Raw genomic sequence first — 24,521 nt, 5'->3', positions numbered from 1 at the left:
ATCTGACAAGGTTGGGCGAGCAATGGCTCAAGAGTTGGGCGACCTCTAGCAAGGCTTTGGGCGAATGTGAGGGACCCATATTTTTTTCGCGCGTTCTTTCTTATCCAAATCGGACGGTAGAGATCACATGCGCCAATCAGCCGAGCGACCTACAGCCGTCGGTGGCCGCGATCCCCTGGCGAAGACATAAGGAGGAAATGAGCTGACCCACCATAAGCTCCAGATCTGCCCATCTACTGCAATTTTCTTCACTCTTCTTCTTCTTCTTCTTCTTCTTCTTCTTCTTCTTCTTCTTGCTGCTGTAGCAAAGAAGCTATGGTAGTGGGTCACATCACTCATTCTTCTGCCTCAGCTCAGCCTTACAGTATCCCCACCAAGTCTGGAAGAAGGAGTGCCATCACATCATCCGACTCTTCCATCACTACTAGAGATGACCGCCGCGGTGATGGTGATGGTGATGATGATACATTGTTAAATCTTTACTCTGCAGACCAGAATACATGGGCGTTAGCTTCTAATTCACGGGGAGAATACATGGACATTAACAGTAGTGGTTGTAGTAGTAGCAATGGCATGGCTACAGCTAATTCGCTTCCTAATTCTTCCTCCCCATCTTCTCTCTTGCCGTCTTATCATAGTAACAATTCCATTGATCATCATCATCATCATCTTGAATCCGCAACTGATGTACACAGAGTTCTGTATCAGGATTTCGTTGAGATCATCCCACTTCTCGAGTCTTTCATGGTAAATATGAGAAAATTTGGGGCAAATTTTGGGAATACAGGTTCCTTGTTATCTCGGCAGGCACCCCGGAGCTTTTGTGATTTCCTGCAAATGCCACTGCTCACAGACTACTCCGAACTCCATATGTGGATGAAATTCACCGTGGCGTAGCTCACAAACCGCATAAATGTGAATCAAAACCGATCCAGATGGCTTGACACTAGTGCATTTGGGGAAATAACAAAAGCTTTTGGGGCATTCTGGACGAAATAAAAGGAGAACCCAGCCTGGGGTATTTCAGGATTTTCTGATGTTAATTCTCTTCTAAATTATTGATAAATTATTATGTAAGGTTTCCCTTCACCTATTTGTCTTGTATCATGTCAAAATCAACAAGCAAAATTCTGAAATCTGTTGTAGGATCGACACAACAATAAATCTTTCACACGACACAATGCAGCCCTTGTCTACACTCCATCACCACCTCTAACAAAGGTCAAATAGATTAACTGTTTAACTATTTAATTATGTAGAGTATAGCTCAATCAGTGACTTCAATTTTGGTTCTAATGCTCTCCAATGATTATAAATAGGGGCGATATCCTTCCAAAGGAATTAAGGATCGTGGACAGATGTCCGGTAGTTGTAAAAGATCGGTGACCATGTCGAAAGACAGTGCATTCTGGGATAATGCCGAAGACAATAATAACATACATTATGGTGTGATAAGTAGGAGGAGTTCTCTCTCCTCATCCACCATGGATCACCGTCGAACACCACCGAATCGCAACAAGGCAAATATAGTTGCAGATCTACAATGTCGTATCGAAGAGCTGGAACAGAAGCTTAAGGAAAAAGAGGACCGATTGCAAGGTGTAGAGAGTGCTCGAGAAATGGACATGCTTAGCTTGCAAACAAGGGTCGATGAAATGCGAACACAGATCATCGAGCAAGAGAAGGATATCCAGATGAAAATGGATACACTAATAAACAATCAGGTTAAAGTGCTAAATATTTGTGGATTCATTTATGCATTTGAATTCGTTTGGTTGAACTAATTCTCATTGGCATGTCCCAGTAATTTCTTACAAAAGTTATCAGCATTGTGCCTTTCTTTTATCATAACTCCTTGCATATAATCTTATGTGTTCTTACACTTTTATTGTGATGCTTGCTTTGTCCATTATCCACCATTAGAATGAGATTGTGAATTTAAACCTGCTTCTCAAACAAGCGGAAGTGGAGGTTCAAGAATCACAATTGAGCATGGAGAAGGTTCGAGAAGAATTGCATAGCTTGCAAAGGAATGTGGCCACTTTTCTTGTCAGAATGCAAACCATCTCATCAAACCAACTAGAGAATGATGACACATTCAATCAAGTTGAAATTCGTTCAAGCAATTCGATGGAAACCAAGGTAGATTGAGGTTGGAGTATCTTAAATAATACTCAATAGGTTATGGATCCATTGATTCTTAGCAAAACACTTTGGAGTAATGGTCAATGTGAACTCTACTTAACATATAGATATGATTTCTTATAATGTGGTAATTTGACAGGAAAATGGGCAAATGTACGACCTAGAAATGGACGAATGCATGGAATTGATGAGACGGAGATACATAGCATGTTTGATTGCGGCAAAAGAGAATCCGAGCGAGGAGTTACTTTTGCTTACCACACAACTAAGAGGGCAGTTGCAATCTTACTTGATTAAAACAAGAAGACTGCTAATGTAACCGATTTTTTCGACCCTTTTATGCTCGCTTACCGATGGTATATTCATGCACACAATGTACTCACTTGGAATTACACGCATTGATGTTAGAGGATTTTTGAAAATCTGTGGAGGATGTATATAAAGCTTTCCACAAATATTTGTATTGTTAACATGGAGGCAATGTTGTGATATGTTAACATGGAGACGATGTGTTTCCCTTACAGCAATGTAATGGGCTGAATTAGGCCAGTGATACAGAAGTGCTACCAATTTTTTTCTTAACTTTCCCAATAATTAAGTTGGATGCTAAGGCCCTAACAATGGTATCCTTCATGGATTTTCTTCTACCAATTTTTTATCTGTTCTTAAATGCGAATCGCATCACTAGTCACCGTCTTCCACACGTGCAAGGAACAAAAGGGCAAACCATAGTTTCACTACGGAAGTATGTTGAGCATGATTGCAATCTTAATTGAAGAGGAAGATACCCTAAACCCTAGGATAAGTAGCAAGGAACTGGATGGGATTGACACTTACATTGTCATAACATGTACTCTAATTCTTTATTGTACATGTATTAGCTGAAAAATGATCAAATCTGCCTAAATCTTTTGAGTAAACATGGGAATTCCTATAAATGTACATGATACTGAATTCAAGGTAAACCATTGGGACATAGCCATCAACCTCTCGATATTCAGGAAAACAAGTTTAGAACAAATAAAAAAATTTACACAATTCCTTTTTGCCTTTACCACTAACATATGTAGACTATACATTCACTCAAAAGCTTCTCCAAAATCGTCAACACATGCTTCAAGGGAAATTAAGTCATGTTAGTTTTCTATTTCCTTGGGTGTTATCATATTTAAGCTGGAAAAAAAAGGATAATGCCAATGGAAGCCTAAAATTTTACAAGTATGATTTACTACAAATCCAGTGTTGAAACTTGATATAAATATCAAATAAAGAGAATGAGATTTCTACAACATTCGTGCCCTACAATGTTTACTATTCATTTATTTCATGCTAGACCATAAAACCACTTTATTGTTTATTGAGTGACAGCATTCTCTTTTTATAAGGCCACACATCTATAATTTCTTAATGTTTCTTGTTTTTGACTCTTGGGTTGTGGAAAGTGAACCAATAAAGCCTTTTTCAAACAAAGACTTTCCATGATGGTATCTCGAGCATTTAATTGATTCTGTGCTTTTTAACCATTGGTGTATGTGATATTAAACAAATATGAATTGTATTTAAATGTACAGGCAAACTTATCACCAACCAATAAAGTGCATGCTTACCAATACAACATCATGGCTATAGTTTTTTGCGATTTAACATATAAAGCCAATGATTCCATATTATAATTTTGCATATAATATCTTATTTTATATCTATTTGCATAGTAACATGTGTTCTTATGGACTTCGGTTGTATACATAGATGTTTGAAAATTAGGATAAAGGTTGCAAGATGTTACGTTAATACATACTTTTACATTGCATCCTGAAACATCTACATAATGTGTGTGTCTGTGTGTGTGTGTGAGAGAGAGAGAGAGAGAGATTTTTTTCCCCTGCCCAATAAATCAAAAAACAACTTGAAAACAAAGAAAACTGGCTACATAGATACAAATAGTATTTAGACATCATGCAGTATTAAAAAAACTATAAAAATGTATCCACAAGTCTTAAAACACCTTAGCTATAACATGAAAAGGTGCACCTCTAGCCCTTTTATTTGCTGTAGATGGGCATATAGTGATAAATGAGATAGAAGTGGATATTTAGTGTAACAACAGAAAGGAGAAAAAAATCTGAAGCTAATTGTGTGACCAATCTAATTAAGTCCAATTGTTCAAAAAGATGGATTGGAATGTATAAGGAATTGAAGATATGAAAAAGAAAACTTCTTTTGTCCTTAAGAGAAAGGAGACACGACAGCTCCTTTGGGTACCACATCAGATCTACTAATGGCGCCCATGCCACAAATGATGCAGATATGTGATCCAACTGTAGAGAATTTTGAGCTACATACATTGCAAGCATCGTGCCCAATAGTTGACAACCTCCCTAATGTGGCAGCACAAAAATGTGAAGGATCCTCAGCTGGATCAATTGATCTGTCACTCAAACCCCTTTGACTGCAAAGATTGATTAAACTCCGCAATTCATCTTGCTTATTGGTTGGTGCCCTTGACAACAATAACTCCAGCATTGACTTTGCAAACCCATAGTTCTGCACATCCATATTCTTCTTAATGGCAGTCCGGATACACATAGTTCGATGTTTTGCCATGAGAGGGAGTGAGCTAAGATGACGTGCAAGCCGCGCTATTTCATCTTTGGCACTGATTGCATTAGGCCCTTGGACTTTTTGAAGCCTTGCGATTTCCTGTGAAACAAAGTAGCATACACATGTCAATAATATTATAAGATCCACATCACTTGCATAGTGTGGTTCACTTGAAATCCTATGACAGATATACTGCAATAGGCAAGAAAAAGACCTGCAGTAGCAAAACGGCAAGCTTATACTGGGCACAAATTGTTGCCTGTGCTTTTATGTCCTGACCAAGCGATTGATCTTTGGCCAAAGCAAGAAAACCCTCATCAAAGCAAGATAGTGCGTCTGTGAGTTGATTTTGTTCAAGATGGGCTATCCCTGTTTTGAAGCATCTTGATGCAGGTGCTCCTCGGGGAACCTATAAGAGCAAGATACCCCAAAGGTTAACAAAGAGAATGAATATGCATGTAAAACATTAATACTTCAGAAAACAGAACTAACCTGTCCAGGGCGGGCAACAATAGGAGGTGATGTAGGCCTAGCATCAGGTACAGAGATCCCTGCTGATGTGGCATTCATCACATTGTTCGGCATTACTAGAGAACCGAGATCATTTGATATACCAGCTCCAGGGTAGGATGGTGCCGGAGCAGAAAACGGAACCACTTCTGGAATAGCCGGGGGTACCCCACCAGCAAATGGATCCACATTAGCACTGCTTGGCTGCCCCGATTGTGGAGGAACGCCAAGCCCGAATGGGTTAGGCATGGAAAGTGCATTGCTGGAACCATCCATCAAATGCATACTTGTTCCACCTCCTTGGACCTGTACTTCACGAGCTGATGAAGGGAATCCTCCATCACCACTACGGTTAGCCGGGCCTGATTCAAAAGATGCAAGAGTTCCAATGGCCGACGTGGTATGCTGAAAGAAGTCTTCCGGGATCGGCCCTCCAGTAGTAACTCCCATTCCCATGACCATTTGTGGGGGAGCTACAAATGTATTTCCACCACTCATCTGTGGTCCACCTTGCATAAAAGCTGGATTCATTCCAAGGTTCATTTGGTTTGGAATTTGTGTATTTCCAGAAATAAGCCCTGGCGTTGGTACCGATGGACCTGGAATCGGCAAAGAACCTGAAATTCCTAGAAGATCCTGTGTTGAGCTTCTAGTTCGTTCCATGGGGCGAGGTAAACCAGCAGGACCTAATTTCAACTGTTGAGTAGCCTCTTTGACTTTGCTAACGTCCACAGTTGTTCCTTTCGGATTGATAACAAATTTAATTTTCCTCTTCTTCGCTGCTTCATCTTCCTCATCACTGCTGCTATCATTCATCACAGGATTTTTGAACTCCTGTACAGCCTTGGCTTGTTCATCATTCGCTGGATGGTTACGAATAAGGTCTTGGAAACCCTGTCGTGTTGAACCTTGAGCAATATTACCAGAAGTCTTGAAGTCAACAGAAGCAACCGAACCCAGTAGTCCATGCTCAATAGTTGTCGAGTTTACTAGGCTTTTTACCAAAGTAGTCGCTTTCACTTCCACAACGGTTCCCCTGCCTTTCAATGTTCCCAAATAAACTCCCAAATGGTCAGGATTAATAGTTGGAATGGGTCCACTGGGTGTCTTCATATATGCAGTGACTTCATTAGAAAGCTCCCACTCTGGAATAGTCCTTGTTTGGACAGGAGTTTTTATTTCCCAGTTTCCACCTCCCCACTCTGGACCTTTTGGAAGCATGCTTTCTGCTGCAAAATTAGACAGCAATGATCCTTGTCCCCAGCTGGTAGAGCGGACACCCAATATTTTTGCGCATTGTCGTTGAAGTTCTGGACTGGACCCAGACTCTTCCAACTTTTCAGACAGACGCCGAAGAGCGCTTGGATTTAGATGGCAGATAAAAATATCCAACAGGCTTTCATAATCAGATACCACTTCAAATGTCTCTTTTGCATAATCAAACTGGCCATAACTGGTAAAAAGAAACACCATTCATACGATAAATACAGAAAAGGTACAGTTCACAACCTTACATAACTGGTAAAGCATGCAAGTTCACAACCTTACAAAAGACGACTAATTAATCATATTGTTGTCTAGCTTTCTTTCTGTATGCATGTGTGAGTTATGATGGAAAAGGGCAATAACTAACTTTTTATTAAAGCAGAATACCATGGGAATTTATCAACTGGCAGCATCTTTTAAATAATTTCACCAAATGACAATGTAAAGGGTAATTATTAGTGCACATGTTGAATTGCATCCATCCCATTTAGACAATGCATACATACTTGATGCAAGCATGACCAAGCTCCTTGAAACGTTGGAAGAGTCTTGATGTTGGAGGACATCGAGGATAATCTCGTGAATGCTGGAACTCATCTACCAAAATTGATAAGGCTTTTTTGAAACGGCGTGCAAGCACAGCATAATGACACCGCAAGACCTACATCCTGTCCCAATTTAGGAAACAACTCCAAAAAAAAGATTCACAATGAAAATATGGACCCTTGATGTCTAACTATCACCTGTGTAAATTGAGGTCCTGCCAGTGCTAGCTCAACAGCTAAATCTCCGCAGATCTCAGGGCCAGTAGCGAGAGTATCGAGTAAACGAGGAGTAACTCGAAGGCTATCAAATCTAGGTATAACATCACAAAAAGAATGTCAACTTGGAGCTCTTATGATTGGAAAATTCTATATATAATGTCACAAAAAGAATGTCAACTTGGAGCTGTTATAAGTGGAAAAATCATTATCACATTACTCCACAAAGGGAGATTGTGCGATCCACAGAAATTTTCCAAATACCAGAAACCAGTAACCTGTTACAATATTTAACACACTCCAAACATCACAAACTTATTTATAAAATTAAATCTCACATGTGCTGCATATTATTACATTATCCTTCATGCATTGTAGATTCATCCAAATTCAAACAAATATCTGTGTATTATTATGGAAAAATATCAAACAAATTCATCCATACCTAGATGTTAACTGGAACATCAATTCTGCAAGCTCGAGCTTCGGCTCAATAGTCCTTTGCATTGTTGCCCACCCTATCAGAAGTGGTTCTAGCAAACCTACAAGCCGTACCCTAATTTCCACACCCTGTTTTTGCCTTGGATTTGAGTCCGTTGGACATGCAAGGAGTACCCGATCATTTAAGAAACCCACTAATGCTGCCAAAACAAACCCTGTATTAGATCATATATCTACCTCTATGGTTTGTTAAACAGGGAATAGATGTTACCAGCATTGGGAGTGGCAATTGTCACTATAGGTCGTGCAACGCCATCCCAACCCAGAACTGCCAGTGTTGTAGCGGTTGAGAAAACCAAGGCTGGTCCTACCCAAACAAGCGTCCTGAAGTTCTAGGGAATCAAGGAGACATATGTAATTGCTATGTAACTATTAATTCCTATAGAACAGGCATAGGCACCAGAAAACACCATCGCTGCATCTAAATCATAAGGATATAGCAGGAAATCCATGATCAAATTTTGTTGTACTACTTGATAAAATCTCCAATTTTGAAGAGAGTATCATAACCCTTTGAGTCGTTATCACTCCTGCAACATGACCGCCCGGTGTTTCTTGCCAATAAACCTGTGATTCAACCACCAAAAACATATGAAATAAATGTACGTAGAAAATTGATTATCCATATTCAAACAACTAACAGAATGCAGTCAAGCAGAGACACTCCACATCCAAAACTCTTGAGAATGCAACTTGTGCAGAATCATACGAGTTTGAATACAAACTTATATGACAGTTCAACAAATCGCAATTTGAATCCTTACTTGAGCTAAGTTCACAATCATGCTTACTTTTTAAAAAGATACATCTTTATCAACCTCAACTCAATATGGATAACATTGGTTGCGGTTAAACATGCGCTTCTATGCATGCTTCACAAGGATAGTTGTCAAACGACATTTTAACATTTTTTAAAGAACAGAATTACTTATGAGACCAAAGAAATTACATCCAGTTAAGATCTGGTACAACGTCTAATCATAAGGGAAAAGATAGAAAGAAACTCTACCTATTGAAATAGAACAGGGCAAAAATGGATAATTCTTCAAGTATGGACCACAAAAATCCAGTGGGAGACATGTGTTACAACTACTACAAAGATGAGCAAAATCATATCATGTAGTTTCACATGGGTCCCTCTAGAATGACAGCAATATCCTCCACAGTAAAATTCCTAGTCAAGTGTGCTCAATGATGCTCAATGGCATAGGAGGCCACCAACAATGTCCAAGTGAGATGACTTAATCAACTAGGTTCCCTGAGAGGGATGATGTAGGGGTACTACCAGGTGTGCCCAGGTGTGTTATTGGACACAAGTTTTTGTGGTTGATCCCTTTGAAGAAACACGAAGCCAAACCATGCATACAATGTTGCGGAAGCTCCCAAGTACTGTGGATGAAGGATACTGATCTAGGTAAGGCCTCAATTATAATTGGTGGCGGTGCCCTCTAAGCTCTGTTTACCTTATGGACAATGAAAGTTTCACTAGAATTATCCTGGAGACCATGGAGTGGTCTGTATTAATCTCCAATCATATGAACCTGGAGGTTCTATGCATGCCCAAAATGGCCTGGTAATGCAAATACAATGAAAATCCTTATATATGATTAAAAGCGCAGAATAAGCATCAATCCCAGATACAAAAAAACCAAACCATTAAATGCTGACAATAATCATTCAGAGATTATTTTTATAATTTAACAACTGTGAGTTGAGGACACAACTACAAAATGACTGGATAGTGACATTCATTACAGTGGAAACTCCACAAGTAATCATTGGTGGCTATTGGCAGAAAATTGTACAGAACCTTCTGCAGAAATTTCTAAACCCTGTGGAGGTTAGAGTAAAGCAACATGTTTTCTTACGTAAGTCATATAGTAAATCATACTGGATAACATACAGCAACGGCAATGAAAGCCCAATGTGAAAACCTTCATCCATTAGCCAAAAAAAAGCCCCTACTGGCAGCATGCATGAGCAAAAAGAATACTTGGAAATTTGTCTAAGATAAATTAATGCATTTAGCATGCAGTAAGCAATGGCAATAACAATAAAAGATGGAAAACAAGAATATACTTCTAACACGATCTGAAGCCCTATTAGACTTGTGGGATTCCAGGAGAAGAAAAACTATCTTTCTATAATCCCCCAAAGCTTTATATTTTTGAATCTCCTAGTAAAAACGATGATATTTTCTCAGAATTTATTTTAGGGAAAAGTACCAGGATACCCCTGGAAGTTTGTCTATTTACCAGAATGCCCCTGGAAGTTCAAAATTTACCGAACTACCCCTATGTCCAAAAAATTACACTTTATAAAGTAATTATACACTCAAATCTACAAGCCCTAGTTACCCGAACTAGCCCTATTTACCAAAGATTTGAGTGTATAATTACTTTATAAAGTGTAATTTTTTGGACATAGGGGTAGTTTGGTAAATTTGGAACTTCCAGGGGCATTCTGGTAAATAGACGAACTTCGAGGGGTATCCTGGCACTTTTCCCTTTATTTTATATATCCTCTTTTGAACAGCTGTTATATAGCCCATAATGGACAATATACATATACAAATGTATTCACAAAGTTGTGCTTCCTGTAAAACAACACCTGGCTCCAAGAAAAACATCTGACAAAGCACATCTAAAACAAAGTATGTAAAATATATGTACGAAAACAGCATTGCTCATTGATGTATGTGATGTTTAATGAGAACTGCAACAGTGGAAAATGCTGGATTTCCAAGAATATCTCAACACACAGTTATCAATTTAAATAAGAAGTCCTTGCAATGAGGACATGAGTTTTCTTCATCTATTATTACGGTCAGTTTTGACTCTATCAGGATATGTTGAGAAAAAGTTCTATTGACATCCCAAATCATTCCGTCTTTAATACAATGTTGTTGAAACTCACATACTTAAACCTTCATGATTTTAAAAAGAAATGCACAAGAAAAGCATGCATGGTATGGCATGACTAATATTCACATCATCAACATTATTTGTACCTGCAAAACTACTTCTGTTGATTTTAATTGTAGACATGGTCCATCTTCCTGCTTTGTAGAAATCTCAAAGACCTCATTGACAATACCCATTGACTGCACCAACAGTTTGGCCAATCCCAAATGGCTACCTTGTGCAGCATAAAGCAGAGTAGAGTCTAAAAGTACCACAAGTAAAGAAAATCAAAACTGTGTACATCAAATTCTAAATCCAGAGCACACTTTCCAATATCATCCAACTAACCTAGTGGAGTTGAGAAAATACGTTGAACAGGAGTGTAAAATACAAACTGTATTGGACCTTGTTGCAGTGACTCTCGACTCTTATTTGTGACATTAGACTCAGAAAATGAGTTCTCATCAAGGACTGAATTTTTCTCAGAATCCTTGGATGTTTTCTGCAAAGTTTTTGCTTCAGCATCTTCTTCCAGAATATAAAGGGAAAGCCCAAGACCATCATCTTCAAGAATTGCATATTTATTCTCATTATAGCCAATAAATGCACCATCACAACCTGTGACCATGAACTATGTAAGGTGAAAACATTATATATACATTGAAATATTTCTGGAACTAGGAGAGTCCACAACAAAAAATAGCACATGAAGGTACACAAAATTGTGAGACATAGATGAAGATGGAAAGCAAGATGCACTAAAGTCTATACAAGGCCAAACTGACCTATGACATACAACAAAAGATTACATTTGACACGAAATCTCAAAAACAAGAACAACGAAAAAGAATTATTATGCACCCATTTGTAAATTGTCTCTATGCCCATGGGAAGTTTAGAGTTTAAAGATATCCATAGCATGGTCCAACTGTTTACTGAGTGGAAGCATAGTGCTAAATTCTAACTCATCTCATGTATATCTCTAGTTTTGATGGCATCTACTCTACAATCTAGTCTGCTTTGATATGCAATGTGGAATCTATGCACTATAGGAATCAGAATCAAAATACATATGCACTTCTATCACACACTCTTCTATCTTTACATAGATGAGATATATAAACACATAGAGGGATAGGGTGGTTCAAGAGCATACTTAGCAGTAGTAGCCATACCATTCTACTGTATGTCGATGACATTGTGTTGATCTCTGACTTTCCAGAGAGACAACAACGAAATCTAAATGCTTTATAGTCATTTTGACAAACAACTATTTATAGATCAACCTTAATCAAATAAACGTGATTATGTGATCTCTGACTCTCCTGAAGGACTAAAACGAAATCTAAATGCTTTAAAGTCATTTTAACAGACAAAGATTTGTGGATCAACCTTAATTAAACTAAGGTGTTGATGTTTAACACCATCTAATCTTGATGATGCTTAATCAAACTAAAGTGAATTATGAAGTTTTTTTATGAAATAAGAAAGTGACAGAGAGAGCCTTTTCATGGAGAAATAAAGGCCATTATCATCTTGCCCCGAAGGTGCTTCCCTTGCTTTGGAGACCTCTCCATCTTGGAATGGTCCATGTTGGAGAGATTTTTCAAAGGCAGAAGTTTCCGTCTATCTAGGTTCAGAATCTCAAGTTCTCTGATATCTAATTTCTTTAGTGCCCAATGTTTAGTTATATTTATTTTGGTTTGTTCTCAAAGACGAGAAAACACTGTAAGATGTAATCTCTTGTTCATCCTTGTACGCCATTTTGGCCTCTTAAAAGACATTGATACAGCTTTCTTTCTTTATACTCGAGATATCCTACCATGGGAAACCTCGCCTATATTGCACATTGGTCGCACTTGATTATCTAGATCTAGATTCCTCTATGAAGTCAATAACTTCCAAATATAAAAAAGAAACAAACAGACAAATACAAGCGCATATAAATATTGTTACAGAGATAAATGTGCATGCACCAATTATATATATGCAGCTATTTCCTAACAATCATTGAGTTCCAACAAGAAAATATCCAAGCTCACGCGTACCTATGATTGTATTCACTCTTTCTGTTTGATTATGCATGTCCACATGATCACGATATAAAACCACCTCACTTGTTGCACCACGACATTCAAAGAAGATTAGGAAAAGATTTTTTTTTGTGCTGTAGATCATTCGATTTGGAACCCGTTCATTTCCTCCAAGAGCCTATTGCAACAAAATATTAGCCAAGAGTTATCCAACTATCTCTATCTGACACATTTGAATGGTTCAGGAAACAATAAAACATACTAATATATATAAACAACCTTGTGTGCATTCATACTAAGTTCTTTGAGAACTCTAAGAAGATCCTTAGTAGTTTAGTGGCAATGCAGTGAAGAAACCTGTGCAGTACATGCCTCGGACAGCCTCGTGTAAAGTGTTCTACTAAGAGGTTCATTTACCCTAGTAGGCACTTCTTTCTGCTATCTGAGTATTGCATATCTTTCAATGCAATCTTCTCTAATGCTACAATCACAACTTTCTTTAGCCCCATCACTCCTACTAATGTTGCAAGTCAATCAAGGGCTACACAAATCAACTCCCAACAAGGACATACAAAGGGGTAACAATAAATAGGGCAATAGCAATTTGTCATGCACGTAGGCCCCAGCCCCATGGACCACGACCTCACCACCCTTGCCATCAACAGATAAAGGCCATTATCTCGCGCCACCCAGGTGCCTCCCTCACTTCGGAGACCTATCCATTCTAGATCGACCTATGCTAGAGATCTTTGGAAGACAAAAGTTACAATATATCTAACTTGAGAATCTTATATGTGCCGAAAACCAAATTCTTTAATCTCTTTTTATCTTATTTACTTTTATATTTACTTAGTAATATTTATTTTATTTTGATTTGTTCTCAAAGACGAGACAACACTTAAGATATAATCTCTTGTTTGGTCTTATTGGCCATTTTGGCCTCTTAAAAGACGTTAATGTATCTTTCTTTCTTTCTTTCTTTCTTCTAAGAGTGTTCCTGTGACAAACGCATTGTAATCTTAATATCACAACCTCAGAAGGCACCATTATTTTTATTGATGCCAATACATTCATCAATGTAGTGATGACATGGTAATTCTAAGGGCTGGAGTGGTGATATAAACATCAAAAAACTTCTTAAGGAATCTGAAAACAATTGTAGAGGTTTCTGTGTGCATAAATTTACAGTATTATGACTGCAGTGTGTAAATTTGAGGTACTATTCTTTTGTGAAGATAAATCACGTTTTTCATCAAGGTTCAAGAATGTTGAACTATCTGTCACATTTTTGCAGGCTATTTCAGACCTTCATGGCTCTTTTGCAGTAGCTTCACAATTACCAGATGCAAGGCTTACGGTTCTTAAACTGAACAACACACAAATGAGATAACAAGTAATCACATACAATGGCCAGAATGATCTGGCACCGGTTAATAATGATTCTGTATGTATAAGAAGTTCTGATGTGAAGAGAAATTAATTATTCACGAGGAAATTACAAAAAAAAAGTGTAGCAACTGCAGGTAAGGAAACCTACCGTTGGAGAAAGCTTCTTATAGATGTTGTAGTCGCCTGATGGCAAATTGTAGGCTGTAAGATTACACGTATCCATAAAGAATACACGCACAGGATAATCAAATATCCTTTGCTCTGAATTGAAAAATCTCAAGTGCTGGTGAATCGGCTGCGACCCATATTTTGCTCATTAATTATTGAGTAAAAAGTACTATTAAAACTCACTGAAGTTTTTCACATATGATAACAACAAATGTATTCATTAAAAAATTAGTATAATTCTAAGAACCTAAACAGATGAACTCAGAAGAGTCTGAAGCACAATGTAATATATATTTTAGTGCATTAGAACTGTATTACTTCAAGATTTCCAATTACATGCATATCTCTACTGATAATACTGAGGTTTCTCCAGTTATGGGTAGTTTACCAACCTGGCAGACAGGAATATCACGGAGCACATGGTTTTGATCTGAAACTGTGAGGAGTGGAAGTTTTGTGATGGGACCACTTTTTAATTTTCCAGCACCTGAATTCTGAAGATTTTAGAACATTCAATAATTAGTTTCTCCAGGAGCTCTAATTCATCAAACAGTGAGAAACAAACACTGCAATACATTCTCATAAAAACTGTTCTCATAACCAGCAATGATGACAAAATGACAGTATTCAGGGTAAATTTATTCAGAAAAAAAATCCGCAGAAGAAAAATAGATTGTAATAGTATGCACATACTTTCAATCTATACATTGCGAGTTACATTTGTGGGCCCTAAGTTCGACATGACGAAGGCAGCACATAATAGATTGGCAAACAGATAAGCTTCTTTAGGATCTTTAGAAATAAAATGTACTTACACTCAGTTCCAAGAACCTACAACAACATTTTAGTTGTTCGGCCCAATGGTCACACTTGTACTGCTTTATGGTGCATAGATATGGAGACCAAGCTTGATTCATATACGAAGATGGAGGCGAGGTATGCCTGAGAAAGACGATAGTGCATCGGAAACACATGATAAAGTGGCAGGAGTTTGCTACTCACATGTGGCTAAATGGATCCATTTAAATCGGCTTGATTTACAAGCATTACCACCATTTTAGTATAGCATGGAAGCCCATCTTACCCATCATCATTGCAACAAAAAACTTATGAGATTGAATACTACTTTGGGAGAGTCCAGTGAAGCCTCTGAGAACAAAAGGGCATTCTATACAGGCCATCTTCTACCTGTGACAACCGATGGCTTTCTAGTTTGACCAAGTTACATGGGCACACCTCTCTAAAGATTTGAGATGTGCAGATGGCCAACTCCTTCATCAGGTTTACAGTCACTAATTATGTTCTCTTCAACGTATTAATGCTTTAAGAGATATTCTCAGGCTTACCAACCAAGAAAGAAATAAAGATATTTCAATTTCTTTTAAGAGACCAAAATGGCCAACAAAATCAAACAAGAGATTACATTCCAAAATTTCATCTGTTCTTTGAGAATAACAATATATATATATATATATATAAAACTAAATAAAGGTTACTGAAGAATTCAATTATCTAAGCAGTTAAGATTCTGAATTTAGATAGACTAAAATTTCTGCCATCAAAAATCCTCCAACATGGGCTGCTCCCAAATGGCGAGATCTCCAAAGCGAGGGAAACACATCTGGTGCCGGATGATAATGGCCTTTATTTGTCAATGACGAGGTTTATGGGGCTGTGGTCTATGTGCACAACACATTGATATTGCCCGATCTAGTGACCTCTTTCAAGTTTTTTAGTTGAGACCCCACTGTGTAGCCCTTGGTTGAGTTGTAGCATGAGGAGTGATTGAGCTAAGGAAAGTTGTGATGGTTCTCTGTTGATGCGTTTTTGTGGTTGTAGCAGCAACTTCTCTCTCTGTCTCTTGAATTCTAACAAGAACAGTCCTAAGTACCGTTTCTTTATATTCCATTACCTTGCATAGAGACGAGGCAATGATATCTCCCTATTAATTCATTAAAAACATCAAATGACACACATAGTGTTCTTCTGATTCCACTCCCTGACGGCACAATTGGGAGATTTATTTCTTCCGTAGATTTGTGTGCATCCTACCTCAATTTCTAACTAATGTGATCAGGTCTTGAGTTGCCTTATCACATTACGGAGCACATGAGAGAGATTTGTATCCAAACCACCACAATTTAGTTCATGGTTCATGGAATTGCAAGTGCCCATTGTCTTTTGAAGGCATCAAGATCTGCATAAGCACAAGAAAGTCGAGCACAAGTAGGCCCCATGGGGGGAACCATGGCACCTGTGAATGTTACCCATAGATTGAAATATTCGCATTCGTGGGGCCTGCCCCACGAATCCATACGAATAGGAATACGAATACACGTAAATATATTCGTTTTCTTCTTTTTTTTGAAATTAAAAAATAAATAAAAAATTGTGTTTTATTTACAAGCGAGTGAACAGTGGCCAACAGGAAGCGAGGACGCCTCACCCTACTCCCTCTGCGTGCTACTTACACCCTCACCTCCCTCTATATCCTGTTCTCGGCCAGAAATTAGGGTTTCGACAGAAAACCCTAATTTCTGTCATAATCCTAATTTCAACAAAATTTCTTCTTTTTGGCCTGCGTCATCGACTCCCTCTCATGGTCTACCTAATCCTACATCCTGTTGTCCGCTGCAAATTCAGAGTTTCACTGAAACCCTAAGTTTTGCCAAAGCCCTAATTAATTAATTATTAATGCATTAATTGATTATTAATTAATTAACTAATATTTTCCAATGAATTAATTAATGTGTTAATGAATTAAGATATGTATTTGTAAATTAATTAATGTATTAGTGAATCAATTAATGTTTAAGTGAATTAATTAGTTAATAGTAAATTAATTATTATATTAATGAGTTAATTAATTATTGATGTATGTCTGTGTACACATATATGTATGCGTGTGTCTATATGTATCTATGTATATGTGTGTATATGTATCTATGTATGTGTGTATATATGTATCTATGTATGTGTGTGTGTATGTATATATATATGTTTGTGTATGTGTGTATATATGTATGTGTATGTATGTATGTGTGTATATGTATATGTAAACGAATGGTTTTATAATATTCTTAGCGCCATTTTCTATTCTCGAATACCACGAATATTACGGATGTCGAATCTCAAGAATATCACGCATGGGTCAATCTATGGTTACCCCTAGATAAGTGTAAGATTGTATGCCACATTTTCCTCTCCCAAGAAGAATTTTGATTCTGATATCGTTACCCATGCTTGAGTTGTGTTAAACACCATCACTTTCAGTTTTACCACGATTGATGAATAAATTTTCATGTACGCAAAATGACTTTGTAGTGCCTCCAGAAAGTCAAAGATCAACACAACGTCATTGGCATATAGTAATGTAGGTATGGTTAAGCATGCTTCTGAACCATCCAATCTGTGTAGTTAGATATATCATCTATATAAAGACCGCAGAGTCATGTATCCATAGATCCCCAAGGAATTCTAGTTGCCGCATGAGCTGAGCACAATATAGTGTCAAGGCTTTCCGGAAGTCCACAAATCAACAATAGATTCAGCTTTTATGGGCTCTTTCCTCCTTAATGAAGACGTGGATTTTCAATGTGTAATCCAAAGTTGTGAACTCCCTTCGGAAACCTTCCTGACTGGCTGGACGGCAGCCATGTATTTCTGCCCATGGACTCAATTCTCACTCTAGAATCAAACCATACAGTTTAGCCAATGGACTTTTGTTTGCAGAACTGTTTCTGCTTTTTTTAATCTCTCATATGTGTTAAACCCATAGGTGTTTTTAGTTTCTATATGTCTGCCTCTAGATATTTCAGAAAACTGTCATTCTATCTTCTACTTCTTTAGAACACATATCTCTATTAAAGGTGTGTGCAATAAGCAGGAGCAAGGTGCTATGGGCATAGATAAAATGCCCACCTACAAATCCATCATGATCTTGGGCATTTCCAAATTGTAATATATCAATGGCATTTCTCACTTTCTCACCTCGTTTCTTTTCTTTTCATCTTATTTACTGTGTAATATTTATTTTATTTTGATTTGTTCTCAAAGACGAGACAACACTTAAGTTGTAATCTCTTGTTTCGTCTTATAGGCCATTTTGGTCTCTTAAAAGACATTAATATATCTTTCTTTCTTTCACCTTTTGTGCTCTGAGCATGAGCCATGTGGATGGGGGAGGGGGCTGCTTGGAATTCCATGGAGTACTTTCACATATTTGTGCCAAACCTCACCAAGCCCCTCTTCTACAAGGTTGAAGTTCACCACTTTGATGTGTTAGCCTTTATGTACAAATCTCAGGAAGGAGATTTCTTTGAACATTACCGATCTCCTTCCTGACATTTGTACATAAAGGGTTGAATTTCATTGCAGAATCATATCATATCTCTTGCATTCTCAGAAACTCTTCTAGGAGTTTTAAGACATTCAGGGAAACATGAGCACGTGATAGTTCATGCTTTTAAATTTGGAAATTCATTATTGATTCAACAAAGGAAGATTATCTGATTCCCTATTGAATGAAAGACTATAGTAAACACAAATGCATATCCTCAATAAAACTGCTACCTTAGAATGTAGTAAACCAAGCATTATGAAGATATGGGATTTTTCTTATAGAATGGTTTTGAGATCATACATTATGAAGAAACGCCTTCCTTGCCAGATCTGCAATAGTAAGCTGTGGTTGTCTGTGTCAAAAAAATGAAAATCTCATTTAATCAGATCCATTCATGAAGAAACAATACCACACTTTACAGCTACAGAATAGAATGACACAGAAGTATCTTTAATATATACCCAGACTGTCCTCTCACTTGCTGCATTTGTAGCTGTAATTGCTGATCTGGTAAAATCCCAGCTGATCCAAGTATAGCAAGTTTCTCTTTCAATACTGAACCTGAGAGGAACCATCAATTCTCAAACTAGATGCCAGACTTTATATAAATAGTACATGCACAATGATTATTTAAAATATATTCGCATTTTGAATTGTCATAAATGTTGCATGCCTGGTGATCCCCTTGCACTTTGCAGTACAGCAAATAATTGCTTTCTTCCTTCCCTAGACAGTGTCGACCCTCTACCTCTTGAATCTTCAGCTTTTCCAGCACTCTGAAAAGAATACAGAATAAAAAGGTCTAATTTAGACAAGAAATAATATGCAATCCCACCATCAAGCTCAGGTTCATTGTCAACCTCAGCAGAAACCCACTCCCCCCCTAACCAAAAGGCAATAATCCACGACTCGGTCTTCGTATTTCAAAAAAGCAATAATATATACCGTAAGTAGACATATTGCTAAGTTAAGCTTTGAATGAATTAGCAATTCCTTGATGTGCGGCAAAGGGTAAACAGCTTCACCCCCCTGCTGTGTCAATATATTTGCAACATCAAACACTTCCAAACCTGCAAAAATATGTTCCAGTTCATGCAAAATTATGTTCAGACTCCAGAATTTGGTAGACAAATGAATTCATAAAGTATACCCATGCTGTAGTTGACAAATCAAAGCATTGAGGCATCAATAAAAATACATTCATCTAACAATCAACCGATTAAGCTAGGTTGTCAAGAAAGGTTATTCAGCTCTGAAGATCAAAGTTAAGGGTTCATGTTGGAGTTCAGCAAAGATAAGGTGCCAACCTTACGGTGGAATATTGCAACTTTGGTAAATAAAATCTTGTATTCCTAATTAAAATAGAATATATTTTATCATATATTGTGTCAATTCTACTTCTTTAATCTATCATATATTGTCTCAATTCTACTTCTTTAATCCTACGCTATCTCTATCTCTTGTCTATACTCATCTCTCTCCCTTTTTTTTACAAACTCTCTTTGTTCAAAACACCGGTGGTTTCGATGCACCAATCATGAACTCAAGACAAAGTGAAAATAATGAGTGTAATCTTCACCCCCTAGAATGGCTAGCTGAGGAAGTAAAAGAACATCAAGTTCTCCACGCATTTGTCCATGAGTACATTTAGGCTCATACAAAAACTAGTCAATCAAGTTTATAATATCTATCACAAATTGATGGGAAAATCAGGCATGACAGCAAATTTCTCTCCCCTGATCTTTCCACATTTTCTCAGTTCAACCTCCAGCAGAGCCCAGATACAAGACCCTTTAAACAAACACTCTTACAATACCTACTATGGACATTCTCCCTAAGATTTCTATCCATACTCATTCTAGGTTTCATAGGATACACCACATGAGTAATATTTGTAAGCTTTATTCACATGGTTCACAATTTACAAAGGACGTAATAACCTTATACTGCATTAGTAACTTGGAAGCTGGCATTGCCAAACAACAACTTTCCAAGCGTAAATATACAAACAATTATGAAGAAGTAATTTGTAAACTTATGAATCCTCATAAAAAAGTAAAAACATCTTGCAAGATCAAGTTCTAAGACTACAATATCTATCCCATGGATAAACAAGGCAGCACTCAAAGATATTGTGCCACTTGATTCAAGAAATCCACCAAACAAGGCTCAATATATTGATGGTTCATTCAATAACAAATTGTTGTAGTAAAGTTCATATGATGCACAAACATCATGAATCATCATAAAAGATGAGCCATAAAGAACACGTTTTGTAGATAATAGAAAACAAGAACCTATTGTATTACCCATATTTCTGTTCCCAAGTAAAGATATTGATAATCCATACATAAAAATTCTGTTTTGACAGCATAAGTGTGTAACATATTACATAAAAGAGGAAAAAACTAACCAGCAGGCTCAAAAAATTGAGCCTTCATAGGTGGCCTGTTTGGATTCAACATTGCCCGTGTTCTCCAAGCTTGAACATTTCCTTCTTTTGTAAGTGTTATCAATAGTTTCAGCATTGGATTCCACGCCACTGTTGGTATTGCATTTGAGCCTACCTGAGTGCTGGTGTCTCAACAACACATTCAGATGTTGAATCAGAATTACAAAAGAATGTACATCCTGAAGGGAAATGTTTATGAAACTTTTACTTTTGATGGCATGGATATATCATAAACAAACTATGCCTTTTAGGTCAATGTACATTTACACATTTTTCCTAGTGAGTTTTCAGACCATTTCTAGTATTCAGGCTCCAGTGCACAATGACCATTAGAACAAATGTAAATAGACTGTAAACAAACATACATTCCATATAGCAAAAAGAAGACAACTTACATTCCAATCATGTTCGGCCGATTAGGAACAGAAACATCCCATGCTATCAGTGTTCCACTTCGATCTCCAATAAAAACCCATTCCAGAGTTGAATGAAATGCAATAGCCCCCGCTCCCACTAGCTTTATGGTGTTTATGGTATTGTCAACTGATTTTTTAACATAGAAAGGGTAATTTTACTAGGCTCTTTCGAATTTATTTAACACCAACATGCATTGAACTAGAAAATTTCCGTAACAATTTATTATTAAGACACTTACTTTGCAGTGTATATTGCACACCGAATGTCTGAATGTTATAAGCACGAACAATGCCATCCAGGTAGGCAACATACTGTAATTTTTAAAGGATAATAAACACTCTGAACAAGGAACATGTCTGAATGTATATTAAACTATTTCAATTAAGTTTGATACCAAAAGGGGGCTTCGTGGATGGCACGCAAGATCTGTAATTGGTTTCTTCAGGTCCGTCCTGATCTTTGTTACTGGCTTTGATCCTTCCACAGTTCCAACAACTGCATCAGAAAAAGGGAACAACCATGATATAGATAAACTTCCACAAACCATATGTCCTTAAACTGAGTATGTCGAAAAACTGCTCACCAAATGTTTTACATTTATTTAAAAAGGAAAATTGGATGCCATTACCGTTAACAACCATTTGTCGATGATATCCAAAGAAGAGCCATGGCTGTAATGGTGTCAACGCTATGTGCACTTCAATAGATGCCCCAATAAATTTGTCTGACTTCTTTTCTGGTGTGTGGAGGACATGTGTATGTTCAGTATCAAGATCACATGCCTTGATCGTCCAGTCCTGCGTTCATAAATATAATAAGAACAAATCTACTACTGAACATTATGCAAATAGATAAAATCCAAGGCCTGAAACCCTCCATCTGATGTTGCTCAACATTCACAGTGAACACACCAACTAGCCCTTATCTACAGTTCCCTAGAACGTTCCGTGAGCAGGGAACCTCTACTATCATACACACTCAAATTTCAGCCTAGGTCGTAAATGGCCAATATATATGATGATCATACGGAAGCAAACAAAGATACTTAATTTTTTAGAATTAATGCATTCTATCTTCTTTCAAATTCATTTTGAATATTCCACAAGACCATACAAGAGCCTTTTGTGTGATCATAAAGATTCAGTTGTAAAGTTATTGATCACTTGTATATAATTTTCTACCAGGATTTGAGACCACTATATCAAAGAGAATGTGATATGTTCAGAACACCTAGCATACCCCACATCATCATCAATCTCAATGAACGACTTTGATTCTCTCACACCATCGTCCAATGCACAAGTGACACGTGAGCTTCCCGAAAGAATCTGTCCAGGATCTCCCTAATCCCTCAACAAAGAACTACAAGAATAAACACGTTCAGCACCCAAGTTCAGAGCTTGAAACCATGTTCCTCTTGATACACAACCAAGCTAATACTACCTTGCCTCACTGACCCTTCATAAAAGGGTTATTTTCACTATTACTCAGTCATTCCATACCATCATGCCTCTTTCTCCACAACTAAAGATATACCTCTGAAAACTCTGACAACATTAAACCTTTAATTCTATGTTGATAGGAAAACCGCCCACATGATTAACTTCAGGATCCAATAAATCAACAGGTTATCTCATGTAAAAGTAAGGATCAGAATTGTTCCTGCTGTTGTCCATGCACCTTCATAAGACCAGAGAGTCTGGATTTACACATTAAGTACATGGAAGCAAGTGTTTTAGTAAATAAAATAATTCATTAAATAGATAATAAAAATAGATTACTAGCCTAGGAATATATAAACGTAAGTCGACAATGACATTACTCTCCAATATTGTTTGAAGAAGGCAAGAACAAATAGCCTTCACATCGAGGTTAAAGTAGCCACCAAATGAGCTCAAACTCAAGTCTCTATCATCCACTGAATAGGGCATTATAGCACTAGTAGTAGTATTTTACTCCAATGAGAACCATTTAGAACGGTATGATGCAAACGAACTAGTATTTTACTCCAATGAGAACCGTTTAGAATGGTATGATGCAAATACAACGAATAAGTACAAATGAGAGAGTTCTCACCTCGAGAACTGCAATGATCGTGTGACCTCCAACAGGGCTATAAGCCATACGAACAGTGGGAGCACCGACATCAATGCTTGCGAGCTTACAACCCATCAACACATCATACTCTGTTTTCATTAAAAACAAACAAAAATAACCTTGAATTGACCCGAGGATAAAAATGACAACAATCTAAAAAGACAGCAAAAGTATATTCTTTATGCTAAAAAAGAAAAAAGCAACATTTGATCACATTATCACAAAAGAAGAAGACAAAACATCAACAAGCAGAACCATAGTAAAACAAGCAAAGTGAATAGCAATTAGCATTAAGAAAAAGGAAGCCAGAGAAAGAAGGAAACATACCATATATATGATGACCTACTGCTACAGCCAGGAGGGCTTGTGTGGGATGAAAAACTGCATGATGAGGCTGAAGGGTTACGTCGAGGTGATGGGTAGTGATCCACTGAGCCATGGCAGCATATACACATATACTAAGATCTGATCTGATCTGATCTGTTCAGACTAAAGTGTGGAGGATGGATGGATCGGGGCTGATCTGCACAGGTGGAAGACTTCAGTTTGATCTTCTGTTTCTGATGGCAATCAGATCCGATTTGGAGCTATATATTTTTCCTGCTGCTTGGGAGTTTCAATTCCATTAATTAAGATGGGTCATGGGCAAAGCTGTTACATACATAATCTCTGTTGTTCTGACTAATTTAATTAATCTTCACATCATTAGTTAATAGTAATTATGTACTCAAGGGGATGATGTTTCCCCTGGCCAATTGGTCCGGAGATATGTCCGTCCGTCCTCTCTGACCATTTTCGGGCCAGATGCCCAGTCAATCTCCGCTCATCTTTCATTTGTGCTCTAGCAAGACTTGCATCTAACAATCGGCCATGGTTCGGTTCGGTTTGAGAGGGCCAAAACCGAACTGGTTTGGAACCGAACTGTTTAAATTATTT

At 37.5% G+C, this 24,521-nt stretch overlaps 2 protein-coding genes across 2 annotated transcripts; one reads left to right on the top strand and one right to left on the bottom strand.

Annotated features, from left to right (window-relative positions):
- Positions 1–216: 216 nt before the first annotated feature.
- On the top strand, positions 217–2,727 carry LOC147860836 (protein MICROTUBULE BINDING PROTEIN 2C-like). Its single transcript, XM_087323972.1, has 5 exons — positions 217–747; positions 1,147–1,221; positions 1,320–1,724; positions 1,924–2,142; positions 2,285–2,727. The coding sequence occupies exons 1-5, from the start codon at positions 316–318 to the stop codon at positions 2,462–2,464; spliced, it is 1,311 nt and encodes a 436-aa protein (XP_087180098.1). The 5' UTR covers positions 217–315; the 3' UTR covers positions 2,465–2,727.
- Positions 2,728–4,051: 1,324 nt separating this feature from the next.
- On the bottom strand, positions 4,052–24,188 carry LOC147860835 (Transducin/WD40 repeat-like superfamily protein). Its single transcript, XM_087323879.1, has 24 exons — positions 23,913–24,188; positions 23,565–23,674; positions 22,117–22,285; positions 21,883–21,983; positions 21,727–21,799; positions 21,467–21,614; positions 21,033–21,193; positions 19,565–19,689; positions 19,293–19,395; positions 19,081–19,180; positions 18,920–18,971; positions 14,670–14,771; positions 14,258–14,404; positions 12,736–12,898; positions 11,036–11,305; positions 10,795–10,949; positions 8,223–8,351; positions 7,996–8,113; positions 7,733–7,924; positions 7,266–7,381; positions 7,029–7,183; positions 5,239–6,709; positions 4,961–5,155; positions 4,052–4,845 (listed from the first exon to the last, which is right to left on the bottom strand). Exons 1-24 carry the CDS (start codon positions 24,022–24,024, stop codon positions 4,372–4,374), a joined length of 4,941 nt encoding a protein of 1,646 aa, XP_087180005.1. The 5' UTR covers positions 24,025–24,188; the 3' UTR covers positions 4,052–4,371.
- Between the last annotated feature and the right edge of the window lie 333 nt (positions 24,189–24,521).

The sequence above is a fragment of the Azolla caroliniana genome, unplaced genomic scaffold (assembly GCF_043228905.1).
Source record: "Azolla caroliniana isolate FFs.n. ecotype wild unplaced genomic scaffold, voAzoCaro1.0.p SCAF_8, whole genome shotgun sequence".
Lineage (NCBI taxonomy): Eukaryota > Viridiplantae > Streptophyta > Polypodiopsida > Salviniales > Salviniaceae > Azolla > Azolla caroliniana.
This window is presented reverse-complemented; position numbering and strand designations above follow the sequence as displayed.